Here is a 27,230-nt window from a genome sequence, read left to right as displayed (position 1 = left end):
TACTGGCTGAAATGATTTATAATTACTTGTTTCTAATATAGGGAAACCTTGATATCTGCTTATAATGTTATAATGAAAAAACCCAGCAAATTGATGGGAAAAGTGAAATAGGCTATTGATGAAGATTGATTGATTACAGATCACATAATTTTTTTTAATCTGTGCATGTCCGTAAATAAACAAATAAACAGACTCATACATCAGCACGTAGACATATTGACCTTCTGACAGATTTAACACATTAACAGATTTATATATCAACACATTGGCATATCGATGCATTTACAGATCAACATAATAATAGACTCCTACATCAACACATTGACATATTGGCACACTTACAGATTAACATATCACTAGACTCAAACGTCAACACAATAACATATTGAAACACTGACAGATCAACATGTTTACACTCATACATCATCAGGATGATAGATCAATACATTAACAGACATATTGACACACTGACATATCAACATATAACCAGATTCAAACATCAACACATTGACATATTGACACACTGACAGATTTAACACATTAACAGATTTATATATCAACACATTGACATATTGAAACATTTACAGATCAACATAATAATAGACTCCTACATCAACACATTGACATATTGGCACACTTACAGATAAACATATCACTAGACTCAAACGTCAACACAATAACATATTGAAACACTGACAGATCAACATGTTTACACTCATACATCATCAGGATGATAGATCAACACATTAACAGACATATTGACACACTGACATATCAACATATAACCAGATTCAAACATCAACACATTGACATATTGACACACTGACAGATTTAACACATTAACAGATTTATATATCAACACATTGACATATTGAAACATTTACAGATCAACATAATAATAGACTCCTACATCAACACATTGACATATTGGCACACTTACAGATAAACATATCACTAGACTCAAACGTCAACACAATAACATATTGAAACACTGACAGATCAACATGTTTACACTCATACATCATCAGGATGATAGATCAACACATTAACAGACATATTGACACACTGACAGATCAACATATTACAAGACTCAAACTTCAACACAATAACATATTGAAACACTGACAGATCAACATTTTTACACTCATACATCATCAGGATGATAGATCAACACATTAACAGACATATTGACACACTGACAGATCAACATATTACAAGACTCAAACTTCAACAAATTGACATATCGACACACTGACAGATCAACTCTTTAACACACATTTGTCATCACACTGATAGATCAACACATTGACATATTGAAACACTAACATATCAACATATAACCAGATTCAAACATCAACACATTGACATATAGACACACTGACAGCTGAATACATTAACAGACTCGTACATCAACACATTGACATATTGAAACATTGACAGATCAACACTTTAGCACACATACATCATCACGCTAATAAACCAACACATTGACAGGCTCATACATCAACACAAAGACATAAAGACATTCTGACATATTTAACACATTGACATATCGAAAAATGACATATCAACATATTAACCAACAAATGAGGAAAAATTATCTATGAGTTTGTGTATGGATACATTTTTTTTCTCAACATGAACACATCAAAACTTTCCAATTTTTTTTATTTTTTTTAGATTCCATCGGAAAAAGGCAACAGTCTGCCATGTTAAATCGTTTATTAGGGAAGGGCAGCTATGAATCATTTGATATGAGATGCATGGTAACCGGTCAATTTTCTGTTGGGAAAACGACTCTTGTGAAGCTGTTAGCTGGGGATGTCCTACCAGAAGGGCGACATCCAACTGATGGGATTTCTCTGGTAGAAGGTCGCTGTGGCCTCGACATTCAGTCAAAAGAGTGGATTCTTGTTGATCCAGGTGAGAAAGAGCACAAGTAGAATATCTGACCACATTAAAAATATACTCTATTGCATGGACTGCGCTTTCAGCAGACATGTTATAGCACTGATTTAAATAGTTTCACATTGTAGCCATTTTTTGTGCCTTCTATTCACGCACCATATTAATTCAATATCAAATCTGATTTGTGTATGAAAATCTTAACATTTTACTAATCTTATTAGAAAGATGTTAAGGTTTTATATTTTGAAATTGAATTTAAATGTTAAAATTATTCAATGAATTAACATTATTTTCCATATTCAATAATGTCATCATCAATCAGTAAAAATATGACTCTTTAAAATGTGTTAATAGCATTATGTGAATGTTACACCTGATAAGATATCATTCTAATCTTAATTACTGATTTTTCTTACATTCTTCACTTCGTTTTGACAGCCTGCAGCTGATTTTGATTTGATTTGCCTGATGTATTAAATATAATTTCAGACTCTTATAATGCCCTGGATGTTGTGTACAGTAAGGTTTTAATGACCTCTCTGGAAGAAGAGGAGGAGAGTGAACTAACCAAAAAGTTCATCAAAGCTTCAAATACAAGCCCAACTGGTTATGCAAAAGCTACACTTTCCTCTTTGTCCTCAGAACAGTCTGCAGCAACAAAATCTCTACCGTCTACGAAATCCTCCAACGTGCCTCACACGGTCAAACAGATGGAAAAGAAAATGAGAACAAGAATGACTAAAGAAGAAATAAGAAAGAAAATGGAAAAGTTCCTCAAAAGTGGGAAGTATAAGATGAACGTCGGACGTCTTATCTTCTGGGATTTTGGTGGACAATATGTTTTTCTAACAACACATCAGACCTTCATGACGTTCCGGGCATTGTTTCTTGTAGTATTTGATGGGAGCAAAGATTTGCATGAACAGGTCCCTGATGTGATGTGTTTTCCAGGGCAGCACATGACGCCAACTCCAGCAGGTAATATGCATGTTATTTACACTCAGATAATGAAAACAGGATACATTTCTATAACAGCAAGGTGATAATTAAAAAAACAATTAAAATTGTCTAAATATTTGAGCCAATCTAAATGTTTACGTAACTTGTTTACATTGCCACTATGAGCTTGTCACAAACTACAATATTAACCTCAATATGTCTCACATTTTGAAACATTGATATGAGGTAAGACAATACTATTTATTAAAGATACCAGGTTTGAATTTTTGTACGTCGGAAAGTGGTTTAGATTTTGAATGAGTAAATTTTCACAAAAAAGGAGCTGATGATTTTATCATAAGCATGAACAGAGTGTTGCATTTATTGACAGACAACATTATATTTTTGCTGTCATATATTGGTATGAAGTTGGCTTCGTTGTCGTCGTCCGAAGACAAGTTGGTTTTTTGCACAATAACTTAAGTTTAATAAATGGATATCTTTGAAATATTACCATAGGGTTCAATACCACAAAAGGAAGGTTGGGTTTGATTTTGGGGGTTATGGTACCACCATTTAAGGAAAAAGGGGCCAAAAATAAGCATTTTTGTAACTTCCAGACAATAACTTGTGTGTTAGTGTATGGATCTCTCTTACATTGTACCACAAGGTTCCATATCACAAAGGAAAAGCTGGGATTGATGTTGGGGGTAATTGCCTCAAAATTTTTGGAATAAGCGACCAAAAAGGGTAAAAAAACATGCATTTTTTTTAGTTTCAGGACAATAACTTTTGTGTGAGTGTATGGATCTTTCTGAAATTATACTACAAGGTTCCATATCACAAAGGGAAGGCTGGGTTTGGGTTTTGGGGCAATTGCCCTAAAAGTTTAGGAATTTGGGACCAAAAAGGACACAAAAAAGCTTTTTTTCTAGTTTCCAGACAATAACTTGTGTTCAAGTGTATGGATCTCTCTGATTAATTGTACTGCAAGGTATTATACCACAAAGGGAAGGCTGGAATTGAGTTTAGAGTGATGAATCATAAGGGGTTCAAAAAATTTGGGGGGGATTTTTTTTTCTTTAATTATTTTTATTTTAAGTTGTTTATTTCTATATATATATATATAGAGAGAGCCCAGGTGGTCGTGTGGTCTAGCGGGACGGCTGCAGTGCAGGCGATTCGGTGTCACGATATCACAGTAGCATGGGTTCGAATCCCGGCAATCTAACATTGTTGGGTTGATGTTTAGATGAGTTGTATATATATATATATAATGTCTAAAAAAAGCAACAATCAACATTCAATCTAATTAAGCGTGGATCAGTTTGTGAAAATAAACTGATACAGTTACTGAATTAAAATTATATAAATGTCTAAGAATATAACTAAAACACACTAATTGATACATTAAAAAGTTCTATTAGATGTTAAATAGAAATACGCAATATTTCGCTAAACAAATTAGCTTCATCAGGCGTGTGCATCTCTCAAGGTGAAATCGGATGCATGACAGAAAAAATTTTTGTAGCTTAATCTATACAAGATTTTAGGGTTGGGTGTAACATATTAATTCAGTCATATATATAAAAGCAAATAATAATGATATGGCAGGAGATAAATACCAAACAGGATATGTGAATTATTATATTAAGTATTGCGCTATAGCAAGAAATCTTCAATTGCACAGTAATGCACAATAGCAAGAAATCTTCAATTGCACAGTATTGTAGGTGTGATCTGACCTTAACCTCATTTCAATTCATTGAGTTTTAGTATTTTTTCTAATACTATATGTAATAGGTCAACTATATTTGGTGTATGGAAATATTTTATGATGTACATGTCAGTCTCCATGTATCATCTGACCTTGACCTTATTTTCATGGATAATTGATCAATGCTTAGTTTTCATGGTTAAGTTTGTTTCTTAGATACTATAAGCAATAGTTGAACTATATTTAATGCATAGATTGATTGTACGGTGTACATGTACATGTCTGCCTGGCATGGTTCGTCTGACCTTGACCTCCTTGTCATGGTTCATTGGTCAATGTTAAATTTTCTAGGTCATATCTATAAATTAACTGTTTACAAAACTTTTAAATTTTTAAAATACTAAGGCTTTTCTACCTCAGGAATAGATTACCTTGGGTGTATTTGGCAAAACTTTCAGGAATTTTGGTCCTCAATGCTCTTCAACCTCGTACTTTATTTGGCCTTTTTAACTTTTTTGGATTCGAGCGTCACTGATGAGTCCTTTGTAGACAGACCGGTCAACTACATATAGTGAATTGAATGATTGTTAGGAGTACATATATTTCTGTTTAGTTTATCTGACCTTGACCTCATTTTCTTGGATCATGCTAAGTTTTTTGTGATAGTTGTAGTAAAACTTTATATTTAGGACTATCAACATAATATAAATGGTTAGTAAAGAAGGCGAGAAATTTCAGTGTGTGCACTATTGTTGTTATTCCTTAATTCTATTTTTGTTAAAACTTTGTATTGAATAGCAGCAAAAACAAATGTTATCCTTACTTGTGTCAAAATATGTTTATTTGTTGTAAAAGTAAGTTAAGCAATGTATTGTCAAATTCACAATTAATGGCCTTGTCATTAAGCAATGTTAACAACAATGTTTTCCTATAGAAAGTCAGATTGTTTTATAATGAGTAAACCAAAAAACATATTTAATGTTAGAATGTTTACATACTTGATTTCTCAAAATATCTACCCAAAGACTAAAAATTGTAGTTTTGATGAAATTTTTCTTCATACACCATCCAGATTTATTTCCTTATATGTTATGCCTAAAAAAGTAAGTAGGGGAATGGAATTACTTGTTAAATTTGTTCATGAATTTGTATTCCATCTGCTTCCTTTGTTTAATATTCACATAGACCAAGGTGAGAGACGCAGGCTCTTTAGAGCCTCTGGTTTATACTTTTTTTATGACAGATTTTGATTTTATTTTGTAGTATTCTTGCAATATTGGGTCAATTCCATCCTGACCTATTGTAAGGTTGTATATGCAGGCATACCAAAAATCTTGTTTGTTGCCACTCACAAGGACAAAGTACCAATGGTGAGTGATCTTATGTTAGAAATATAGTAGTAAGTCATTGCCATTTGAAACACTTGAATAATGTGTAAAAACTGGTTACATGATGATAATATGCCCATATGTCTTAACTTGACCAAACTTCGTATAAAGCTACACTTTCGAAAGAAAAAAAAATCCTAATTGATTTGTGGGTAATAGACTTAAGATCAGATTACAGGGACTATAACTAGAGTAGAATATATGAAGAAACACTTATAGATAAGAAAATGATATTGGTTAGCATTTGTATTAATATTCAATTTGATATATCTCATTGTCATGGAGATTCTCTGCCGTGTCACTCTCGGTCATGGTCTATTGACTTTAAACAATTGTTCAGTTTAAATGTTAAAGTTTGTATTTTCTTTGCCTTGTTACTCTCGGGCATGGTTTATTGACTATAACAATTGCTCAGTTTAAATGCTAAAGTTTGTATTTTCTTTTTAAGTCAGTTTTATTTCAACAAATATGCTGACAATATGAAAGTTTAGTGATGTTAGAGGCCAAAATATTTGAAATTCCAAAACGTAATACAAATGTTGATGAGTTGGTGAAATAAAAAATCGGGACAGGTAATGCATGAGGACGATTTATGATTTGTTTTAAAATAAGTTTAATTTTATCAACAAAAAATTGAAATTAAACAATATCCATATGTTCATGCAAATACCCTCTTGACCTGTTTTAGATTTATTGCCAACTTATTAACTGTGACTAATGTTGTTTACTTGCGTTTCTTTACTAGGTAGGTAAAGTGAATTACCAAACAAAAATATCAATAGCAAGTTTTTCTATCAAAATACCCTTTTTCATTTTATTTCCCTTGGAAGGTAAGATTTAACAACTGATAACAGTTTCAGTCTGTTATCTTTGAAAGTATGAGATCTAGGTTAAAAGTGTAAAATTGACCTTTGAGAGAAGATGTATGTCACTTGAAAATTTGAGATAAATCTAATTGTAGAACGCGTTATTAATGATGGTGATATCAACTTAACAGTCCCGTTGGATTTTAAGAAAGCTTTTGATGTAGTAGATCATGATTTTCTCTGAAAAAAATTTGAAATTTATGGATTTGATAATACTGCTGTTTCTTTTTTAAAATCATATTTGAATGAAAGAACTCAACAAGTACAAATTGGTAATGCTCATTCTGAAAAACTTTATATCAAGTATGGTGTCCCCCAAGGCTCCATATTAGGCCCCCTTCTATTTATATTATACATAAACGACCTTCTTTTGTATATGAAAAATTCTTTCACTGTTATATGCCTATGATTCAACTTTACATCTTTCTGGTAATGGTTATCAAACTCTACAGTCAAAGATACAAGAAGATGTACATGGTGTTGAGGAATGGTGCAATGATCATGATGATAACAATATGTTCATCAATAAAAATAAAACAAAATATATGATTATTGGAACGAAGCAAAGAGCAATGCCACATTACAATGAGAGTTGTTTAACTATTAACAATCAAGTGATACAATCTTCCACATGCAAAGGTATTTTAGGAATTCAAATTGACCCTTCCCTCACATGGACAAACCAAATTGATGTGATCTGCTCAAAAATATCATCTAGACTATATCTACTATTAAAGATTAAAAAAAATTTAAATCCAGACTGCAGAAAATTATTCTATATTGGTTTTATCTTGCCACTAATTGATTATTGTTGTTAAGTGTGGAGTAGTTGTAGCAGTGAGGATATTAAAATTACAAAAGAGAGCTGCTAGATTAATACTAGAAACCGACCCTTTCGCTCCGTCTTGCCCTTATTCAAACACTTAAACTGGTTGACAGTTGAACAGAGAATAAAATATCACAAGTTTGTGATGACATTTAAGTGCATTAAAAATGACGCCCCATCATATCTAACTGACAAGTTTCATTATGTTTCATACAGAAATACATACCCCTTGAGAAATGCTGTTCAAGGAAACCTCATACTCCCTAAACCAAGAACAGAATTGTTCAAAATCTTTTTTACGTATTCGAGACCATTCTTGTGGAAAAATATTACAAATGTTAATTCTTTCAAATACAACATTTATAACAGATCATTTATTGAAATCAACCTAGCTGTATAAATAATATTAAAAACTGATTATGTCATCATGTTTATTTATTCATCACATTTTATCAAGTTGTATTGAACATTATTATCATACTTGACTTTTTATACTAATGTATGCAATGTATATGTTTGCATTTTGTTTGAATTTTCACGATGAGGGCCTCAGGGAAGATTAACTCATTGTGTAACTCTCTTAAAATAAAGTATTGTTGTTGTTGTTGTTATTCCACCATTGAAGATGCATTTAAATCACCAGGTGTGCGATACAGTGTATTATTCTGTCAACTTTTTATGTTTAACAGGAGAATATTGAGACCAGACGTGAAGAGCTTTACAGAGGAATTGAGGAGTTGTTTAAAGACCACGAGGGAAAACATCATCTGGTCCTTAGACCTCTAATATTTGTCAATGCCAAAGATCAAGCCGACCCAGAAATAGAAGTTCTGAAGAAAACAATAACAGAACTTACATTCGACCACCCATGCTGGGGTGAAAGAATGCCCAATGCTTGTGTTCCACTAGAGCTAGAGATCGCTGAACTAGTGGCAGAAGGAAAACAAATAATGTCATTGGCTGAAGTTAAAGAATTAAATGCTATCAGCGAGGTGTCTGTCCTGTCCCCTGAGCAGTTGACTGATTTCCTACATTTTCATCATTCCCTGGGGAAGATTGTTTATTTCGATACCCCCCAGCTGAGAGATAATGTAATCATCAACCCTCTTCTTATGGTGGAAGTTATGAGATCTTTTATCACAGGTGTGTATGTATTTTCATTGTGTAGTGAATATATATTGCAGTTAAAAATGTTCCAATATCCAAAAAGTGTTTACCTACCTTTTATTAGAGTGTGACAGACTGTTGGATAGTATCCTATACTAATATTATTGTTGGTATGTGAGAACTTGTATGTAATATGATTAGTAAAAAGATTAATCTTTTTTTTATCCACAGTGTTAAAAATTGTGAAATGCATGCAATTTTTTATCAGATTTCTGAATAAAAATGTAGTTTTTTAATTGGTGATGTACGGCAGCAGGCAACCGAGGAGTTTACTTAGATACTTAGATCAAATTTGAATTGTGTGGCGTCCATTTTATTATACTAGAGTATGTCCCTTTAATTTATAAATGGGAAAATTGCTGAATTTTTTGTTTCCATTTCCTTACTTAAATTTGCCTCAACCAGGGACTTTCTATACTAACGGGACTCTTCTTTATTGATTTTAACTGATTACTCAGCCGCCTGTTTAAAGCTACCACCCAACAATAAACTTAGGTCTGATATACGATGCTGGTATATATTTTCTTATTTCACAGTACATTGTAATTGTATAATTATTATTAATTGTATATATTAAATCTGATAAATAGCGATTTAAGATGAAAAAATAAGATTTTGAAAGAATGATGAATTATTTAACTGAGACGTATCGTTTTTAAGAACACCCCAGTTGTGTAAAATTGTTTACATATCACACAAGATGGCGGCCACTGAAAATTCAACGAACAAATTCCTCAAAGTTCAAAGATCGATATTTAAAAAACAATCCAAGAAATGTTTTGAAAAACAGCATTTTGCAATGAAAAACTGTATAAAATTTCATAAAAACAATTTTTTGTTAAACTTGAACATATACTTTATTTGTAGTTATGAAGAATACTTCGTAAAAGTGAAATGATTTGCTATAAAGTCACGTGACATCAGCTACGGGCGAGATCAGACTGATAATTTAGATATCGTTATAAGTGACCAGTCCCGTTAGTAAAAAAAGTCCCTGCCTCAACCAAACTTTATGAATTCTATACAAAATGCTTATTACCACAAAACAAAGATCACGTTTGAATTTTTGGTGCCTTCCCTTTTACCGTTCTAGAGTTTTTTTATGCCTTTTACAAATGAAAAAAATGCGGAATTTTTCGTTTCTGTTCTCCGACTTATGTTTACTTCATTGAAATTTTATGAAACTTAAATATAATGCTTATTACCAAAAAGCAGATCATTTACAAATTTGGGTAGCTTAATATGCAAGCTGGGGCATCATCTGTGTCCCATAGACACATTCCCTATTTATTTATTTTTTTCTATTTAAACTGAAACTGATATTTATTAAGTATAAAGGTATCGGTATAACTATAGAACTACATGGTTTCAAAATATAAAATATATTTGAACAATGCTAAAAAAAACTTTGAGAATGCAAGTAGTTCTATCTCGGTATGAGTTGATTTCCAACACAATTATGTTTTGAGAAAATGTGTAGTTTTTATATATTTAAACTGAAACTCTTATACTAGGCTTTTTATAGAAAGTGAATGTAGACGTGGTTAGTGTGACATTCAGTTTCACTAATCTAACATACATTATTGTTTAGGGACCAGCTGATGCACCTCTAGGGTTGCGAGATTTTTTCGATGTGTTGGTGTCCTTTGATGTTTTTCTGCATTTCGGTCAGTTAGTTGTCTCTTTAGCGCATTCCATGTTTCTATTTTCAATTTTATTGCAGGATCAATGCATTTTGACCACAAATGAAACACAATTTGCGAAATGGTATAAGTGTCCATATTGATGTCTAGTGTTGCAAATTAATTTATTCATTGGTTCCCATTTTTGAAATATATGTCAAAAGATAAAACAAGTTTGATTCACAAATTTAAATGACATATGTATTTAGATGGAAGATATCCTGGATTAATCAATTGTCTGAAAGTCTTCTGACATTTATTCTCCATGATCATGAAATATCAACTATTCATTCTTAGTTCTCGCATCATATTGTAACTGCGTCACTTTCTATTTGTATTTGGGAACAAATTTCAACCTGAAATCTGAACCTCACCAATGGAGCAGGAATTCCTGCTAAATTAAACCAATAGTTCCAAACGGTAAAGTTGAAAGTAATTTTTACGGACACCATCACGAGTTGGTTGACCGTTATGAAATATTCGTTTCACACACGATAACGAATATGTTCCTTATGTCGTATCCATAATCCCGTACCCTTGTCATGAATTTAACCTACTGAATTAAACTTGGTACCAGTTTTGTACTAACATGAGCAACACAGTGGGTGCCACATGTGGAGCCAGATCTGTGTGTCCCTGCTAAGCTACTAAGATCAACACAAGTTTTTGGTGGGGTTATTGTTGCTTAGTCTTTAGTTTTCTATGTTGTGTTCTCTGTACTATTGTTTGTCTGTTTGTCTTTTTCTTTTTTAGACATGGCAATGTCAGTTTATGAGTTTGAATGTCTCTCTGGTATATTTCGCCCCTATTTAATAATTTCATATTTGTCTGTTTGTCTATTTCTTTTTTAGTCATGGCGATGTCAGTTTATGACTTTGAATGTCCCTCTGGTATCTTTTGCCCTTATTTTATAATATCATATTTGTCTGTTAGAGATAAATTATCTATGATCAATCCAGTGATCAGTTATTGAACTTTTGGATGTAAAAGCATCAAATCCTAGAATGACGCATCTGGTTTCCTACGAAACAGGTTTAACAAAAATATTCCCTTGAATTTGACAGCTGTAGAAAAACAACCTTGCATTTCACCTCAAAAAAAATTATTTTGGGTCCTTCAAATATATTTTGGGGATTAAGAAACATCATTCATTTTTTGCGTTTTTATAGAATATTTTGGAAACTCTAGATGACATGGTTACTAAAGCTTGTAAACAGGAAAAAAGAGGGGGGATTTGATTTGTGATCTTATATGCAATGAAATCTTATACGAAATGTTTGACTGGACAGAATAAAACTTTACTCATGCCAATTAACAAAGATAAATTTTGAAATCGTTTTTTTTAAATGTCAATTTTACAAAGACTAAAAGGAGAAAAACAATGGTGGTATTAATCCTATTAAGAAAAGCTACATAAGTGGATTAAGTCTCAAAACACATTTGTGAAAAATTTACATTACAATGAGGCTCTACCATTAATATTAGTAGGCAGAGATTTTTGGGGAGCTTATTTTGACTTTTTCTTAAAATTTCCAATTTTGGGTTTTACAAGAAAACATCTTTTTAAGTTGCTCTTTAATGAATATACTGTAATATGTAAATGAAATACTTTTGAAGCAGTAACAATACATTATTTACTACTGGTAAAAAAACAATGTAGTCAATTAATCATTTGTGTTTGTTTTATATATCAAACCCCTTACGCCATAGTCAGGTGGTGATGTATAGGGATTATAAAAGCCTGACTACTGAAAAAAAAATTAATTACTAATAGGGAAGCATGTCTCCCTTTAGAATTGAACGTAAACTTCAGTTTTACGTAAGAACTTATTGAGCTCTCCATGGAGTCAGTAAACTTGTATATGTATAGCTCATTCAGATTTAACAATACAATTACTCATTTATTATCTCATTTCTTACATAAATATGTAATAGTTCTTAGTCTTAAAAGTTAAAGGGAATGAGAGTTATGAATGAACCAAAAGTACCTTATAAATGAGAATAAAGAGGTAATTTTGTGCTGTTTATTATCTTATAGACATCTTTAATATCATAATGAACCATTTTGATTTAGACGGATATTTGATCATTTATTGATCTGTATTGTACACTATATTCTATCATGATGTGGCAGGGGAATTTTTTGAAGACATTTTGCTCAAATCGCTGTAGATGTAGTTTTACATTAGGATGGAATTCTCTAAATTCATTGAACTGATAAAGACAAAACTTAACAGGGAATCTTAAAATAACCAGTATTTCAAAGAAAAAAAACCCACATTCAGTGTATTTAACATAAATGTCTTCTTTATATATACGATCACAGCTTAGGAACTTACCTCAAAACTAAAAAATTACACACCCAAAAGGAATGTATCAAATCAAGGTAATAAATATTCAAAATATTTTTTGACTTAGAATAATTAGTAACTGAGGAGTAGACTTTATACCGAAAAATTGTGCTAAAAGCTGGAAAATAAAAATATGAAAGACAGTAATTGACTGACAAGATGTCATCATGGATGACTGCCATACATTATTCTTAGTTTTTCTTCTACAGAAAACATGTAAAAACCATGCAAACATTTGAAAACTGGAATTTTTCCCACAGCACATGCAAGCCTTGTTTCAGATTATTTTCTTCCAAATGGGAAATGATTCAACTTTGATCATCAAATCCCGTTATAACAGACTAGACAAAAGAAATGTGTTCTGTTATAAAAGACATTTAATCGAATTATGAGGATAAATTGTTTTTTCCAGTGATGATCTAAATGAGTGATACCAATTGTTTTATCATGTATTTTTTTTAGACCGGTATTACCTCTGATATAAACTATATTTTAAGTCTGATAAAATATTCTTCGTTTCATATTTATAGATGTTGCATTTTGGCCTAAAGAAAAGAAAACAAGGAAAACCTTCACAAAAATGTCTGAAAATGGAATGATACAAAAAGAAGACCTCTACCAGATTTGGGAACAAGAAGAATTCCGTCAGATTTTACCATTTAAAGAGTACATATTTGATATGCTGATTCATCTAGATATCGTATCTGAACAACGGAGATATGATACAAAAACAGGAAGTCGTCTACCAATAGAAAACTTCTTTGTACCCTGTATGCTTACAGACAGAAATAATACAGATTACTTGACACAAGAATGTACACCAGAGAGGACTGTAAGTTTGGCCTTTGTTTTCAGAGGAACCATCATACCTCCAGCCTTACCAAACCGTCTAATATGTGCATGTCTGAGTATGTGGACATTAAAAGAATACCAAGGACGGAAACTTATATTTTCTGGGTTTGTTGGGTTATCATTTGATAAAGAGCATGATATTGTTGTCTGTGTAGAAGGAAATCAGATCTTACTGTATCTAGTCCACAAGCGCTCCAAGGGGCTGATAATACCTGATATAGCCACCAGTGTCCGGGATTGTTTGTTTGTTACTTTAGAAAGAATCTCCGAATTTTATCAGTCCTCTATTCATTGTAAAGCCAGCAGCAAGTTGCCCTTCCTCACCGAGTACTCCTGCTCGAAATTTAACTGTTTCACTTCAGAAAAGAAGTTGGTCTCCGAGACTGAGGAATGTCTTTGTAAACACGGAGAAAACATAAAAAATAACTGGCGTATTTGGAATAAGAAAAAGGTATGTGAAAACTTTTATAAGAACATCACTGCGAGAAATTTAGAAATGTTTGCGCATAAGTGGTCAAGTTACCTTATTGGATAAGATAGTTACCTTATTGGATAAGATAGTTACTTTATTTGCATTATATGTTAAACATTCAATCTTTTAACATTATGTAAGAAATATGATATGGTTTATGATTGTCAACGCGACAACTCCCCACCATAAACCAAATGACGTAAAATTCAGAAACCTTTAGGTTGCCGTAAGATATTCAACAATGAGTAAAATATATGTTTTTTTTTTTTTAACGTGGATAATATACTTTATTGCACTCTATTGCTGTTATCAATTTACTTAGTGTACAGCATTGTAATATATGTTACATATCAAGCTCTTAAAGTCGTTACGTAAAAATGTGTATAGTAACTAAACAGCAATAGACAAATGTATCAGACAGAGGGACAAAGGATGATAATTTTTCTACGGCACCTCTATGTTGAAACGTTTTTTTGTAAGGTAGAAGATCGGATTAATATCTATAATATTTACCTGACTTTGCTTGTAGTAACTGTCAGCATTTGTCAATATTCTATTTGTTTTATTATGTGTGCTTTTCACATTTTGTAAAATGTGTTATGTGGACCGACAAGCAAGTAGGTTGTTACGTGGAATTATACAAATACTTGGATTGTAGAGTTATTTTCTATTTTACAGGAACACAAGCAGTGTGATGCTAATTGTCCAGGTAAATGTATCATTAATCTCTCTGCACTTCCATATTATTGACAAGAGTTAACATTTAACTTATGAAAATATCCAATTTAATTCCAATCTCATGACATAAACTATGCTACTGATATGCTTTACTTTTTTGCTGTTGACAATATTTCACATAATTCAGATTGAAACTTCTTTGGAAAAGTAATGGATTTTAACCATCTGTGTTTATACAAACATACGTATTTGATTTTAACGAACATAATCTATGTATTACTGGTAAATTATTAAGCCAGGGATTTCGTTCGTTACCATAAATTACTTAAAACCTTTACTAAATTTGTCCATAAATATAAAGACTTGGTTTTGAAGTTTGGTAGTACCTGAAGAAAACTTATTTGAAATGGGATTAAGCACATCCTTATTTTTACGGAAATTTTGTCAACCGAAATTTAGAGTTCTAGTAAATCTTATCGATCCTTCAAATAAACTTATTCTAAAAGGTTTACAATTCAACACTGTAATAAGATCATTGAATATTGTTTGTATTGGTATTAATATTGATTTTGTTATCAGTAAATTAGAAACAAACTAAATATTACTGGTATGCTATATACATAAACACATTCATGGATCTACAATATATCGATACATGTACTTGTCATTGCACAAGGTTTTGTTTTTCCCTGACTGTTTAGGACGTCTTTATACTAAATCCATTGGATGTTGGATGTGTACGGATTGATAATATAGTCTTAGATGCATGATTTTTTATTAGTTGTATTTTTATCCATCTGATGAGTGAAGCCTTTTTCAACTGATTTTTTTAGTTCGTTCTTATGTTTTACTGTAATTCAGTGGTTGTCGTTTGTTTATGTGTAACATATTTGTTTATCGTTCATTTTTGGTAAATAAATTATGCCGATAGTTTTCTTGTTTGGATTGTTTGACATTGTCATTTTATAGCTGACTATGCAGTATGGGATTTGCTCATTGTTGAACGCCGTACAGTGACCAGCAGTTGTTAATTTTTGTGTCATTTGGTCTTTTGTGGAGAGTTGTCTCATTGGCAATCTTACCAGTTTTGTGTTTCTCTTGTATCGTAGTTCTCCTCTTTTTTTGTGTGTTTTCCTCAGTGTTGGTTTGTAACCCGGATTTGTTTTTTTCTCAATCGATTTATGAATTTTATGAATAGGGGTATACTATTGTTGCCTTTAATTATATACTACATCTCTTGAAGGCAAATTTACAGATCTAACATTGTTGGGTTAATGTTTAGACGAGTTGTATATATATACATATATACATGTGTTTTTATTTTCATTTTAGGTTTGAGTGAAGATGCTTTATCTCAGATCCCAAGTAACACAGAGTTGCTTCGTCTGTCTGTTAATTGTGAGACACGCATGCTACACGATTTGGCTCTCCATCTTGGAATGGAAGAAATGGTATGGAGTGATATGGTAGAAAATTACCCAACAAATACACAGATGGTAAAGTTTTTGACACTGATGCATTTGAAAGAGAATGAAATAACATTCACAGAATTGGACAATGGATTGAGAGAAATGGAAATAACAGCACATACATTATGTGTGGTAAGTTATTACTGCAATGTACTTGTGCTATTTTTTTTTTTTTTTTATATATTTGGTATATGGTATGGTTTTAAGGTGTGCATGTCTGTCTTGTAATGTTCATCTGCAATTGACCAAAAATTGCATTTGAAAGTACCAAGACCTAATAGAGACATATGCAATGTCATATTAAATTATAGATTCTAGTTTTTATGTTGTGTCTGTTTCTTTCAATTTTCTTCAGTTTCCCTTTATTTGTCTTCAAGATATCATGTTTCTTTTGATTTGATTAACTTTGAATGACTCTCTATATGAACATACTACCATCAGGTTGTCATTAATTTCGTGAAAGTGAAACATAGCAATCCTTTATTCTGGTTTAAGCATCGGCCGCAACATCAACATTTAGGTCCAGTCTGAGGTTAGAGTTTAATTAAATTAACTTGTTCAATCCTTTCTGGAATATTATGAAATGTGGATAGATCCTTGTTAATGACTAAAACACAGTATCCAGTTCTTGTTAATATCTGGTTATATGACCGTAGGCAGTTTAAGGAGGTCACCTCGATGGTTAATTAAATGGAATCTAGACTAGAATACACACAAAGAAGTGATAAATATAATGGACCACATGCATCGTGAATTGTTTATTTAGGACTTTTTTTATAATTTAAATATACATGTTAATAGTTTTAAATTATATGTTATAATTTGAGTCAAATCGTTAAGCATGCATTTGACAGCTAATTCTCCTTTAATGATAAATAAACTTTTAACAGTTAACAAGTAGATAGAGTTTAAGGTTAAAGCTTGTTTCACATCAAATACCCTGTCAAACCTTCCTAGAATTTTATGAAACATTGGCAGAAGCTTTTTAATGATTACCGGTAAGAGATAATGTCTGATGCAACGTTTTGAAAATATATTTTCATTTTCAGTATCCTTTTGAAAGATGGGCTTACTTTTTAGTTAACATTTTGGGATTATGTTTTTTTACATGCTTAGTTTGTAAGCCTTCATAAAACTTGGACAGAAGTTTATCTTCTTGACCGAGAAGTAGCATTTAAAGAGAGAAAATCGAAAAATTCTGTATTTTATTGATAAATGGACTGAGTTTTTATTAGGTCAACATTACACTTTGACACGCAGCAGCAATGGGATTCGAGACAAAGGGTTCCGTGGAACCCATTAAGAATATTTAGAATAATTTTTACGTTAGGCATTTCTGGTCCAGGAGGACCGTGTGGTTTGATTTGGATACAAAAGTTTTTTGTAATTATATTTCCTTTGTTTTCACTTACGAGAAATTGTTGATATTGTTTACTATATAAGGTATGTGATATATATATAACTTAACACTTTTTTGTTGATGTTATAGTGAAACTCAAAATTCAGTATCTACTATTTTTTTGTTTTGGCGCTTTGCTACATAAGTTGGTCTTTTTGTAGGAATTGTTTAGTAATTTGACCTGTTATATCTGTCTGGGTTACTCACCCAATGGTGTCCCTTTAAACAAACAACTGTCATACAAGTGTGAGGTTTAACTGGCTATAAACCAGATTGAACACGCTTTCTTTTCTGAAAATGCCTGTACCAACTAATAAATATGGCCGCTGTTTTTCACCTTTTCAGTTGATTGATATAGTATAAATTGGTCAAGTTTTGATAAGCGTCCTGTTTTTCACCTTTTCAGTTGATTGATATAGTATAAATTGGTCAAGGTTTGATAAACGTCCTGTTTTTCACCTTTTCAGTTGATTGATATAGTATAAATTGGTAACGTTTTGATAAGCGTCCTGTTTTTCACCTTTTCAGTTGATTGATATAGTATAAATTGGTCAAGTTTTGATAAGCGTCCTATTTTTCACCTTTTCAGTTGATTGATATAGTATAAATTGGTCAAGTTTTGATAAGCGTCCTGTTTTTCACCTTTTCAGTTGATTGATATAGTATAAATTGGTCAAGTTTTGATAAGCGTCCTGTTTTTCATCTTTTCAGTTGATTGATATAGTATAAATTGGTCAAGTTTTGATAAGCGTCCTGTTTTTCATCTTTTCAGTTGATTGATATAGTATAAATTGGTCAAGTTTTGATAAGCGTCCTGTTTTTCATCTTTTCAGTTGATTGATATCGTATAAATTGGTCAAGTTTTGATAAGCGTCCTGTTTTTCACCTTTTCAGTTTATTGATATTGATATAAATTGGTCAAGTTTTGATAAGCGTCCTGTTTTTGAATTTGTCTTTGAGTTTGGTACTTTTGTTAAACTTTTTACATTAATTTTTGCTAAGGTTAAGTTTATATGATATTAATCTTTGACCAAAACCGTCAAAAGCAATGAGTAATTTGAACATGTCTTTATGATTTTGTCTGGAACCTTTACTTCTGTAATAACTGTACGAACTTGTTTCCACATAACATGGATCAATGGTAGATGTAACTTATCACCCTGAAATAAATTAATGTTTAATATTATCATATTTGCAGGTACGTCAGAGAAAACAAGTGAAATCTAGTAAGTACTTGGATATCTAAAGTTTTTTACATGGTATATTCAAAAGTGTTATGTTTTTCATACTGTTCTGATTCGAAAAAAAAAATCATAAATGTAATGCTTACCTTGGTACAATATCTGATTAAGGGTAGTTAAGGTAAACAAAAGGTCATCTTGATTCCTTTTCATCTAACTGTGCAACTTTTTGGCTCACCTGGCCCAAAGGGCCAAGTTAGCTTTTCTCGTCACTTGGCATCCGTCGTCGTCCTTTGTCTGTCGTCTGTCTTCCGTCGTTAACTTTTACAAAAATCTTCTCCTCTGAAACTACTGTGCCAAATTTAACCAAACTTGATCACAATCATTATTGGGGTATCTAATTTAAAAAAAATGTGTTCGATGACCCGGCCAACAAACCAAGAAATACGGTAAGGTATACATTTTATTTAATAGTCCATTGGTCAATGTGATGTTTGGTAGTTTGCCGGGAAATAATGGGGCAGTTGTATTTGGTTTATGGCATGATTGTAAGGTGAAGATGTCCGACTGGTAGGTTTCCACTGACCCTAATCCCATTTTTAGGATTTATTGTTCAATGTTCAGTTTGAATGGTTTGCTTTGTTTCCGTAATACTAGTATTCTGAAATGTATACATTGAATGTCTAAATTTAATTTTCGACTTTAACCAGCCAGTGAATGAAATGACGCTAATAATAATCGATCTGTAATGCTCTCTGAAATGCCGGTCATGACCCTTTAAGAATTAAAATAATTTGGATGAGACAATAATTTAAAGTTGGTAGTCCAATATGGGGGAAAATATGCCCTTGAATAATTATAAAATTACATTGAAGTAATGGGGGAAATATTTAGGTTCGATTTTCAGCTTCAGCTATTGTCTCATTTCCAGAGAGCATGCATTGAATCTAGAAACTGTATATATTACCATATTTGATTTGTAGTGCCAGCTGGAAAATAAATGCAATTGTTTACCCTTGTGTCTCACAAGCATAACATGCATTTGACTGTCCAGGATAAACAATATTCCATTGTTTAAAAAAGCATTCAAGGTAACACTGCAATATGAGTCTTTGATTAGTTTTGAATAATTCTCTGTAGATATATTTGTTTTTTTTATTCCAGGTATTTCTGATGATATTCTAGACTGTATTCCATCAGATGAAATTGTAGACAGATTAGCACCGCTGATTGGCAAGATAGTTTTTCAACTAGGAATAGAACTTGGACTGTCTGTAGAAGAAATAGAGAGTATCAAAGAGATATGTGATCGTGATTTGACAGCACAGAATAAGGGAGTCTTGTTTACATGGAGGAAAGACAGAACAGTGAAACCTACAATACGGGTTCTTGAGCAAGCTTTTGTAAATATTGGTAAAGGGGCAAGGTGTTTAAAGGAGGTTGTAAAGGATGTTGATCCAAATACACTTAAAGCAGTAGAAATTGTAACAGGTAATGCTACATGAACGGTCTAAGTAAATTAAACAAAAAGACACTATATAAGGTATTATGTAAAAAAGTTATTCAGTACACGGAATATGTATATCATAGATTCATAACAGAAATACATAGAATCAGTGCTAAAATATTTTTAATACACAATGCCACTGACGTTTTGTTTGTTGAATGAAATTACGTGCAATCAGGGAAATATTTAAAACAAAGTTTTTCTATTGTACTTCATCATATGGTTAAGCACAAATATCTTTCTACCGCCTTAGTCTGACCTATTACTTTAATGATTAACCAGACCTTGGTCACTATTTTCCTAATAATTGCTAAGTAACGCAAAGTGATGACAGCTCCGAAAACATTTGCTGCAGGAAAAAGTAGGGGGAAAAAAACCAAAACAGAAAGATACACAAACTGGGAGGGGTGTTTTGTCAACAGTCCAATCCATACTGATAATTTTACATGATGATTCTTTCTGAACTTATTGAAATCAATGTACATTGTAATATACTGACATGTTTTGTATTTCCTCTATTGCAATAAAATTGAGAATGAAAATCTGAAATGTGTCAAAGAGACAACAACCCGACCATAGAGCCACACTTTACTTTAAACTACAATTACACTCAACTTGATTTAATCTGTGTATTATGACACGTCATGGCGGTTTTCTTAAAACTAATGATATGTTGTTCGAGAAACAACATTTAGGAAGAAAGATAAGAAGTTAGCAATATTATTTAACTCAACTTTCCGCTATATAGATGACGTTCTTTCACTAAACAATTCAAAATTTGGTGACTATGTGGAACGCATCTATCCCATCGAATTGGAGATAAAGGATACTACAGATACAGTTAAGTCGGCTTCATATCTTGACTTACATCTAGAAATTGATAATGAGGGTCGGTTGAAAACAAAACTATATGACAAAAGAGATGATTTCAGCTTCAATTGTGAACTTTCCATTTCTAAGTAGCAACATTCCAGCAGCACCTGCATACGGGGTATATATCTCTCAATTGATACGATATTCCCGTGCTTGCATTTCCTATCATGATTTTCTTGATAGAGGGTTGCTGCGTACAAGGAATCTATTAAACCAAGAGTTCCAAATAGTGAAGTTGAAATCATCCCTTCGTAAATTTTACGGACGCCATCACGAGTTGGTTGACAGTTATGGAATAACCGTATCACAAATGATATTGAATATGTTCCTTACATCGTAACTACAATCCCCTTACCTTTCATGAATGTGACCTACCAAATTAGACTATTTACCGGATTTGAAATCACATAAGCAACACGATGGGTGCCATATGTGGTGCAGGATCTGCTTACCCTTCCGGAGCACCTGAGATCAGCACTAGTTTTTGGTGGGGTTCGTGTTGTTTATTCTTTAGTTTTATATGTTGTGTCATGTGTACTATTGTTTTTCTGTTTTTTTTTCATTTTTAGCCATGGCGTTGTCAGTTTGTTTTAGATTTATGAGATTGACTGTCCTTTTGGTATCTTTTGTCCCTTATTTATGCACAAAAACAATGTAAAAAAATTGTTAGCATTCTTTTACTTGACGATCCACTAAGCTTCTTCTTTGTTAATAAACAGATCTGTTCATTTACAGATAAAATCAGGGAAAACGAAAACAGCATCATACAAGATATACAAATCAGTCAGATTTTAGACCATATGATGACACATCTGGTGATATCAGCAGACGACAGACGTTATATTGAACATTATCCTCGACAGGATGATCAGAACAAAGCATTGCTGGATATTGTGATCAAAAGGAGGGAACCTGTTTACAGTGTGTTTGTTGATGGATTACGTATTTATGGATACGAAGATATCGCTAATGATTTGAAATGTGATTTCAGTCCAAGTCCAGTATCTGCTGAAACTAAAGGTATGTCTGAAGGGTTTATTATAAACACAAACAAAGAAGGATTTTTACTGAAAACATTTTTAAATCTTGTTATATATTCATTCAAAATAGATATAATGTATTTGATTCTAAAGACTATCTACCAGATCATTTGCGTCGTATTTAATTTATCATAAGTATACTACTTTTCTTGCATACCAAAGTAGGTCACTGGTATATATGATGAGTCTTTCAGAACGAATTTCAGTTTGTGTTAAGTGACTATGATCTTAGACATTGTGACATTTAGTAATTATGATCTCAGGCATTGAGATCAAGATTCTTTTCTACAGTTATAATGACGTCACAGTTCATTAAGTACCTGTTACGAATCAGGCAAATATGACCTCAGATGAATTTCGCTTCTTAGATCCAACTGTAGAAAAGAATAGTGAACATATATAATGCAAAGGCATTAGTGTTGGTCAACTATAAAAAAAATCAAAGTGAGAGAAAACAGAATAACAAACAAATTGGTAATTAACTATAAATTGTGAATAAGTATGTTTACCAGCTCTGTTTAAAATGTCAAACGCTTATCATATGTGTTTCATAAATTCAGACCATACATCATCAATTTGTATGAAGAAATGTAAGATCTATCATTATATGTGGGCATTCAACTTATTCATGAGACATTAGATTTGAGAAAAAGTTTGAATAAAACTAAAACAGTAGAAGGGCTACATACCTGAAAGTACTGAAAAATGGCCAAATCCATCTAATGCCAACTTTGCCCGAATGAGTTGAAACGTTAGTTTCTGCATAATTTAAAAAAATTATAAACGGTAAATTTAAGAAGGGTTTGTTTAAAATCATGTGAGTTGCAAATTACTGAATACTGAGCTAATAATACTTTAGGGCATGTATAATCCACCAGAAGAGGTATCGACCAAGTGATGTAAAACAATAAAAACGTTATAAATTTCATGTGGTCCAAATATCTTTTCTGGATTTAACCTCGTCTTTAGTCATAAAAGGTCAATAGCATTATCTGAAGAAAAAAAAATCTTTTTGTATTTTGTAGGCTTATCAGTTTTTAATGTTCCATTATATAAAGTTCGTCTACAAAAGAACTACCTCAAGGTCATCACTGATATACAACACGAAAACATAGTCGATCATCTAATAACAAGAGAGGTGGTGTCAGTTGATGATGGGAAGAAGATAGAATCTGGTAAAACACCACAGGAAAAGAACAGGAATTTAATGGACATGCTGTTGCGTAAAAATGAACAGGGATTTAATGAATTTCTCAAAGCCCTACGAAAAGACTCAATTTATGCAGATTTAGCAGATCAAATAGAGAAGACAGAAGTTACTAGCACAGATATGGCAACTCTTCATAAATGCTTCAAATAAAATAAAAGTAATTTCTTTCAGAAAAAACAGCTAGAAAAACCATCAGTTAACAATTAATAGAAGGAAGTATTGTCAATCCAAGGCATTACGATTTGGTCACTTCAATAATCCACTGTAAATTCAAAAATTATTGCGTGCATTTATTATTGCCTTTTTTTTAAATGGGACAAAAAAGCGATAGTAATTATTACAATGTCAAAAGAATCTTTATACTAATATAGGTATCAGTGTAAGAATTTGAGTTCTTATTAATGTGATACTCACTCAGTCGCATTTTTCGCATTAATAAAAACCTCAAAATAATTTCTGAATTTACAATATGTGAATGAATCACAATGTAATAGTGATAACAATCTTTTATCTTAAACATATTTCATGTGTGAGTGTCATGCATGGCAAGGAAAAAGCTAAAATATGTACTAACCCCTTTTATGAGAGTTGATTCCTACAATCCCAATATCCATTTGACGTGGCTCAGTAGTTATACAGCCTGTCATTTTGTTATTGTGCTATGGTAAATTTTTGTATTCTCGCTTTCGTTTTTGCCAATATGATTCCTCTATATGCCTTTTTGATTTTTAGCTCACCTGTCCCGAAGGGACAAGTGAGCTTATGCCATCACTTGGCGTCCGTCGTCATCCGTCGTCTGTCGTCTGTCGTCCGTCGTCTGTCGTAGTAAACTATTTCAAGAATCTTCTCCTCTGAAACTACTGGGCTAAATACTTTCAAACTTTAACTGAATGTTCCTTAGGGTATCTAATTTATAAATTGTATCCGAAGATTTGATCTATCAACAAACATGGTCGCCATTGCTAAAAATAGAACATAGGGGTCAAATGCAGTTTTTGGTTTATAACTCAATAACCAAAGCATTTAGAGCAAATCTGACATGGGGTTATAATGTTTATCAGGTCAAGATCTACAATGTATCTGCCCTGAAATTTTCAGATGAATCAGACAACCTGTTGTTGGGTTGCTGCCCCTGAATTGATAATTTTAAGGAAATTTTGCTGTTTTTGGTTATTATCTTGAATATTATTATAGATAGAGATAAACTGTAAACAGCAATAATGTTCAGCAAAGTAAGATTTACAAATAAGTCAAATTACGGAAATGGTCAGTTGACCCCTTTAGGAGTTATTGCCCTTTATAGTCAATTTTTAACCATTTTTCGTAAATCTTAAAAATCTTTTACAAAATTCTTCTCCTCTGAAACTACTGGGTCAAATACTTATAAACTTTAACTGAATGTTCCTTAGGATATCTGGTTTGTAAATTGTATCCGAAGTTATGATCTATCAACAAACATGGTCGCCATTGCTAAAAATAGAACATAGGGGTCAAATGCAGTTTTTGGCTTATAACTCAAAAACCAAAGCATTTAGAGCAAATCTGACCTGGGGTTATAATGTTTATCAGGTCAAGATCTACAATGTATCTGCCCTGAAATTTTCAGATGAATCAGACAACCTGTTGTTGGGTTGCTGCCCCTGAATTGATAATTTTAAGGAAATTTTGCTGTTTTTTGTTTATTATCTTTAATATAATTATAGATAGAAATAAACTGTAAACAGCAATGATGTTCAGCAAAGTAAGATCTTCAATTAAGTCAATTTGACCAAAATTGTCAATTGACCCCTTTAGGAGTTATTGCCCTTTAAGGACTTTTTTCACAATTTGTTCATCATGTTGACTTACTTTAAAAAATCTTCTCTTTTGAAACTGCTGTATCAATTTCAGCCAAACTTAGGCTAAATGAGTTTCAGAGTATTTAGTATAAATTTTATATTTTATTTCCTTGTATGTCAAGAAACATAGCTACTATGGCTAAAATAGAACATAGGAGAAAATGATTATTTTTTTTGGCTTTTGAAGAAAATAGGACGATCCAAAAAACATTTAAATAAATTGAAAAGCCAAAATAATCATTGATGAGAGATTTAACCACAAGAATTAAGGTGAGCGATTCAGGCTCTTGAGAGCCTCTTGTTTTATAATGATTTAGACTATAACACAATGTTTACTGCTGTATCCTTATTTTTGACAATTTTACCTATTATGTCTATTTACTTTGTTCACACACTGGCGTCAATTTAATGGAATTCAATGCGACTTTTATACAAGTGAGAGGTTTAACTAGCTAGAAACCAGGTTCAGTATACCATTTTCGACATAAGCAAATGTTTGTACAAAAATAGGAATTTAAAAGTTGTTATCTATTCATGTAGCGTGTTTGAGCACATACGTCTAGATGAACAAACCTTTGTGTTTTTGATAATACATAATTTTGTAAACAGATAATTTGCACACGTGATATGTCATATCTACTGCGCAGGTTATACCCGTTAGAACGTAACAACCGCCAGTAGTTGCATCAACCCGTTGATTGTAAAAACTCGTAAAGTATACTTAATTTGTTATGCTGGTGGGTAAACCAGCTGTGTTTAGAAATCAATTAAATTTAAACTTATCATCATTTGTAAAGTTACTTTTTTTTTGTATAGTTATATAATACCATTTACATGTTGGACAGAGATCAACTGATGAACTGCTAGATTGAAATTGTTTGTAAATAAATGGCTATTATTATGTCTTTCTTTCTGTAATGTGTATACAAGTATCAGTCTATATTTGTAATTCCCCATTTACAAAGGTTGCATTTCTGTAAATATAAACAGTGCAATTTATCAGTAAACAGGACAGTGTAATTTCTCAGTAAGCAGGACAGTGTGATTTCTCAGTAAACAGGACAGTGTAATTTCTCATTAAACAGGACAGTGTGATTTCTCAGTAAACAGGACAGTGTGATTTCTCAGTAAACAGGACAGTGTGATTTCTCAGTAAACAGGACAGTGCAATTTCTCAGCTGCTTTTACAGCTTTAACTGTACCATGTTTACACTGAAGTTTCGCACGGAATGGAAAGTTCATTAGCACTTTTATTTTTCAAAGGTCAAAACGTAAGTCTGTGCAGCATGTTTTCAACAATTATATACCTCAAACTTATAAGAGTTTAAACTGATACACATATTATGTACTTTCTCACCCTTCACGTTTGGTCATACTCAGAATTTAGTTTGGCAGCTACACATGTGTATTTATACTAGTTAACAATTCCCCAGTATTCTAAAGTATGTACATATGAAATAACTAAATCAAAGACCGAATCTTGTCCTTCATGCATTTCTTATGGGGGTGTCCGAGTGATTATATAGTCTAATGGATACTAAAGTATGCACATATAAAATAACTAAATCAGAGACCGAATCTTGTCCTTCGTGCATTTCTAAAATCATGACAGCAGCTAATTTAAATGTAAGCTTGTAAATAAAAATGTCTCTTCATCAATAAGGTTTTGAACAAAAATGCATTTAATGCATATTCACCATTTCCTTTCTCAATTTTATCTGTTCTATCAAATGAAATAATGGTTATGCCCCACGTACGATAGTAGAGGGCCATTATGTGTTCTGGTCTGTGTCTTCATTCGTTCGTTTGTTCGTTCGTCCGTCTGTGCGTCCGTTCGCTTCAGGTCAAAGTTTTTGGTGAAGATAGT

General features: G+C 32.2%; 1 protein-coding gene across 1 annotated transcript; it reads left to right on the top strand.

The window, feature by feature from the left end:
* Positions 1-1,690: 1,690 nt before the first annotated feature.
* Positions 1,691-26,520, top strand: LOC134718311 (uncharacterized). Its single transcript, XM_063580805.1, has 11 exons — positions 1,691-1,923; positions 2,398-2,886; positions 5,828-5,934; positions 8,334-8,787; positions 13,375-14,147; positions 14,847-14,877; positions 16,179-16,447; positions 18,913-18,940; positions 20,060-20,386; positions 22,011-22,295; positions 23,341-26,520. Exons 1-11 carry the CDS (start codon positions 1,710-1,712, stop codon positions 23,673-23,675), a joined length of 3,312 nt encoding a protein of 1,103 aa, XP_063436875.1. The 5' UTR covers positions 1,691-1,709; the 3' UTR covers positions 23,676-26,520.
* The last annotated feature ends 710 nt before the right edge of the window (positions 26,521-27,230 follow it).

The sequence above is a fragment of the Mytilus trossulus genome, chromosome 5 (genome assembly GCF_036588685.1).
Source record: "Mytilus trossulus isolate FHL-02 chromosome 5, PNRI_Mtr1.1.1.hap1, whole genome shotgun sequence".
NCBI lineage: Eukaryota > Metazoa > Mollusca > Bivalvia > Mytilida > Mytilidae > Mytilus > Mytilus trossulus.
The sequence above is the reverse complement of the archived record's forward strand: the minus strand, read 5'-3'. Positions and strand labels throughout refer to the sequence as shown.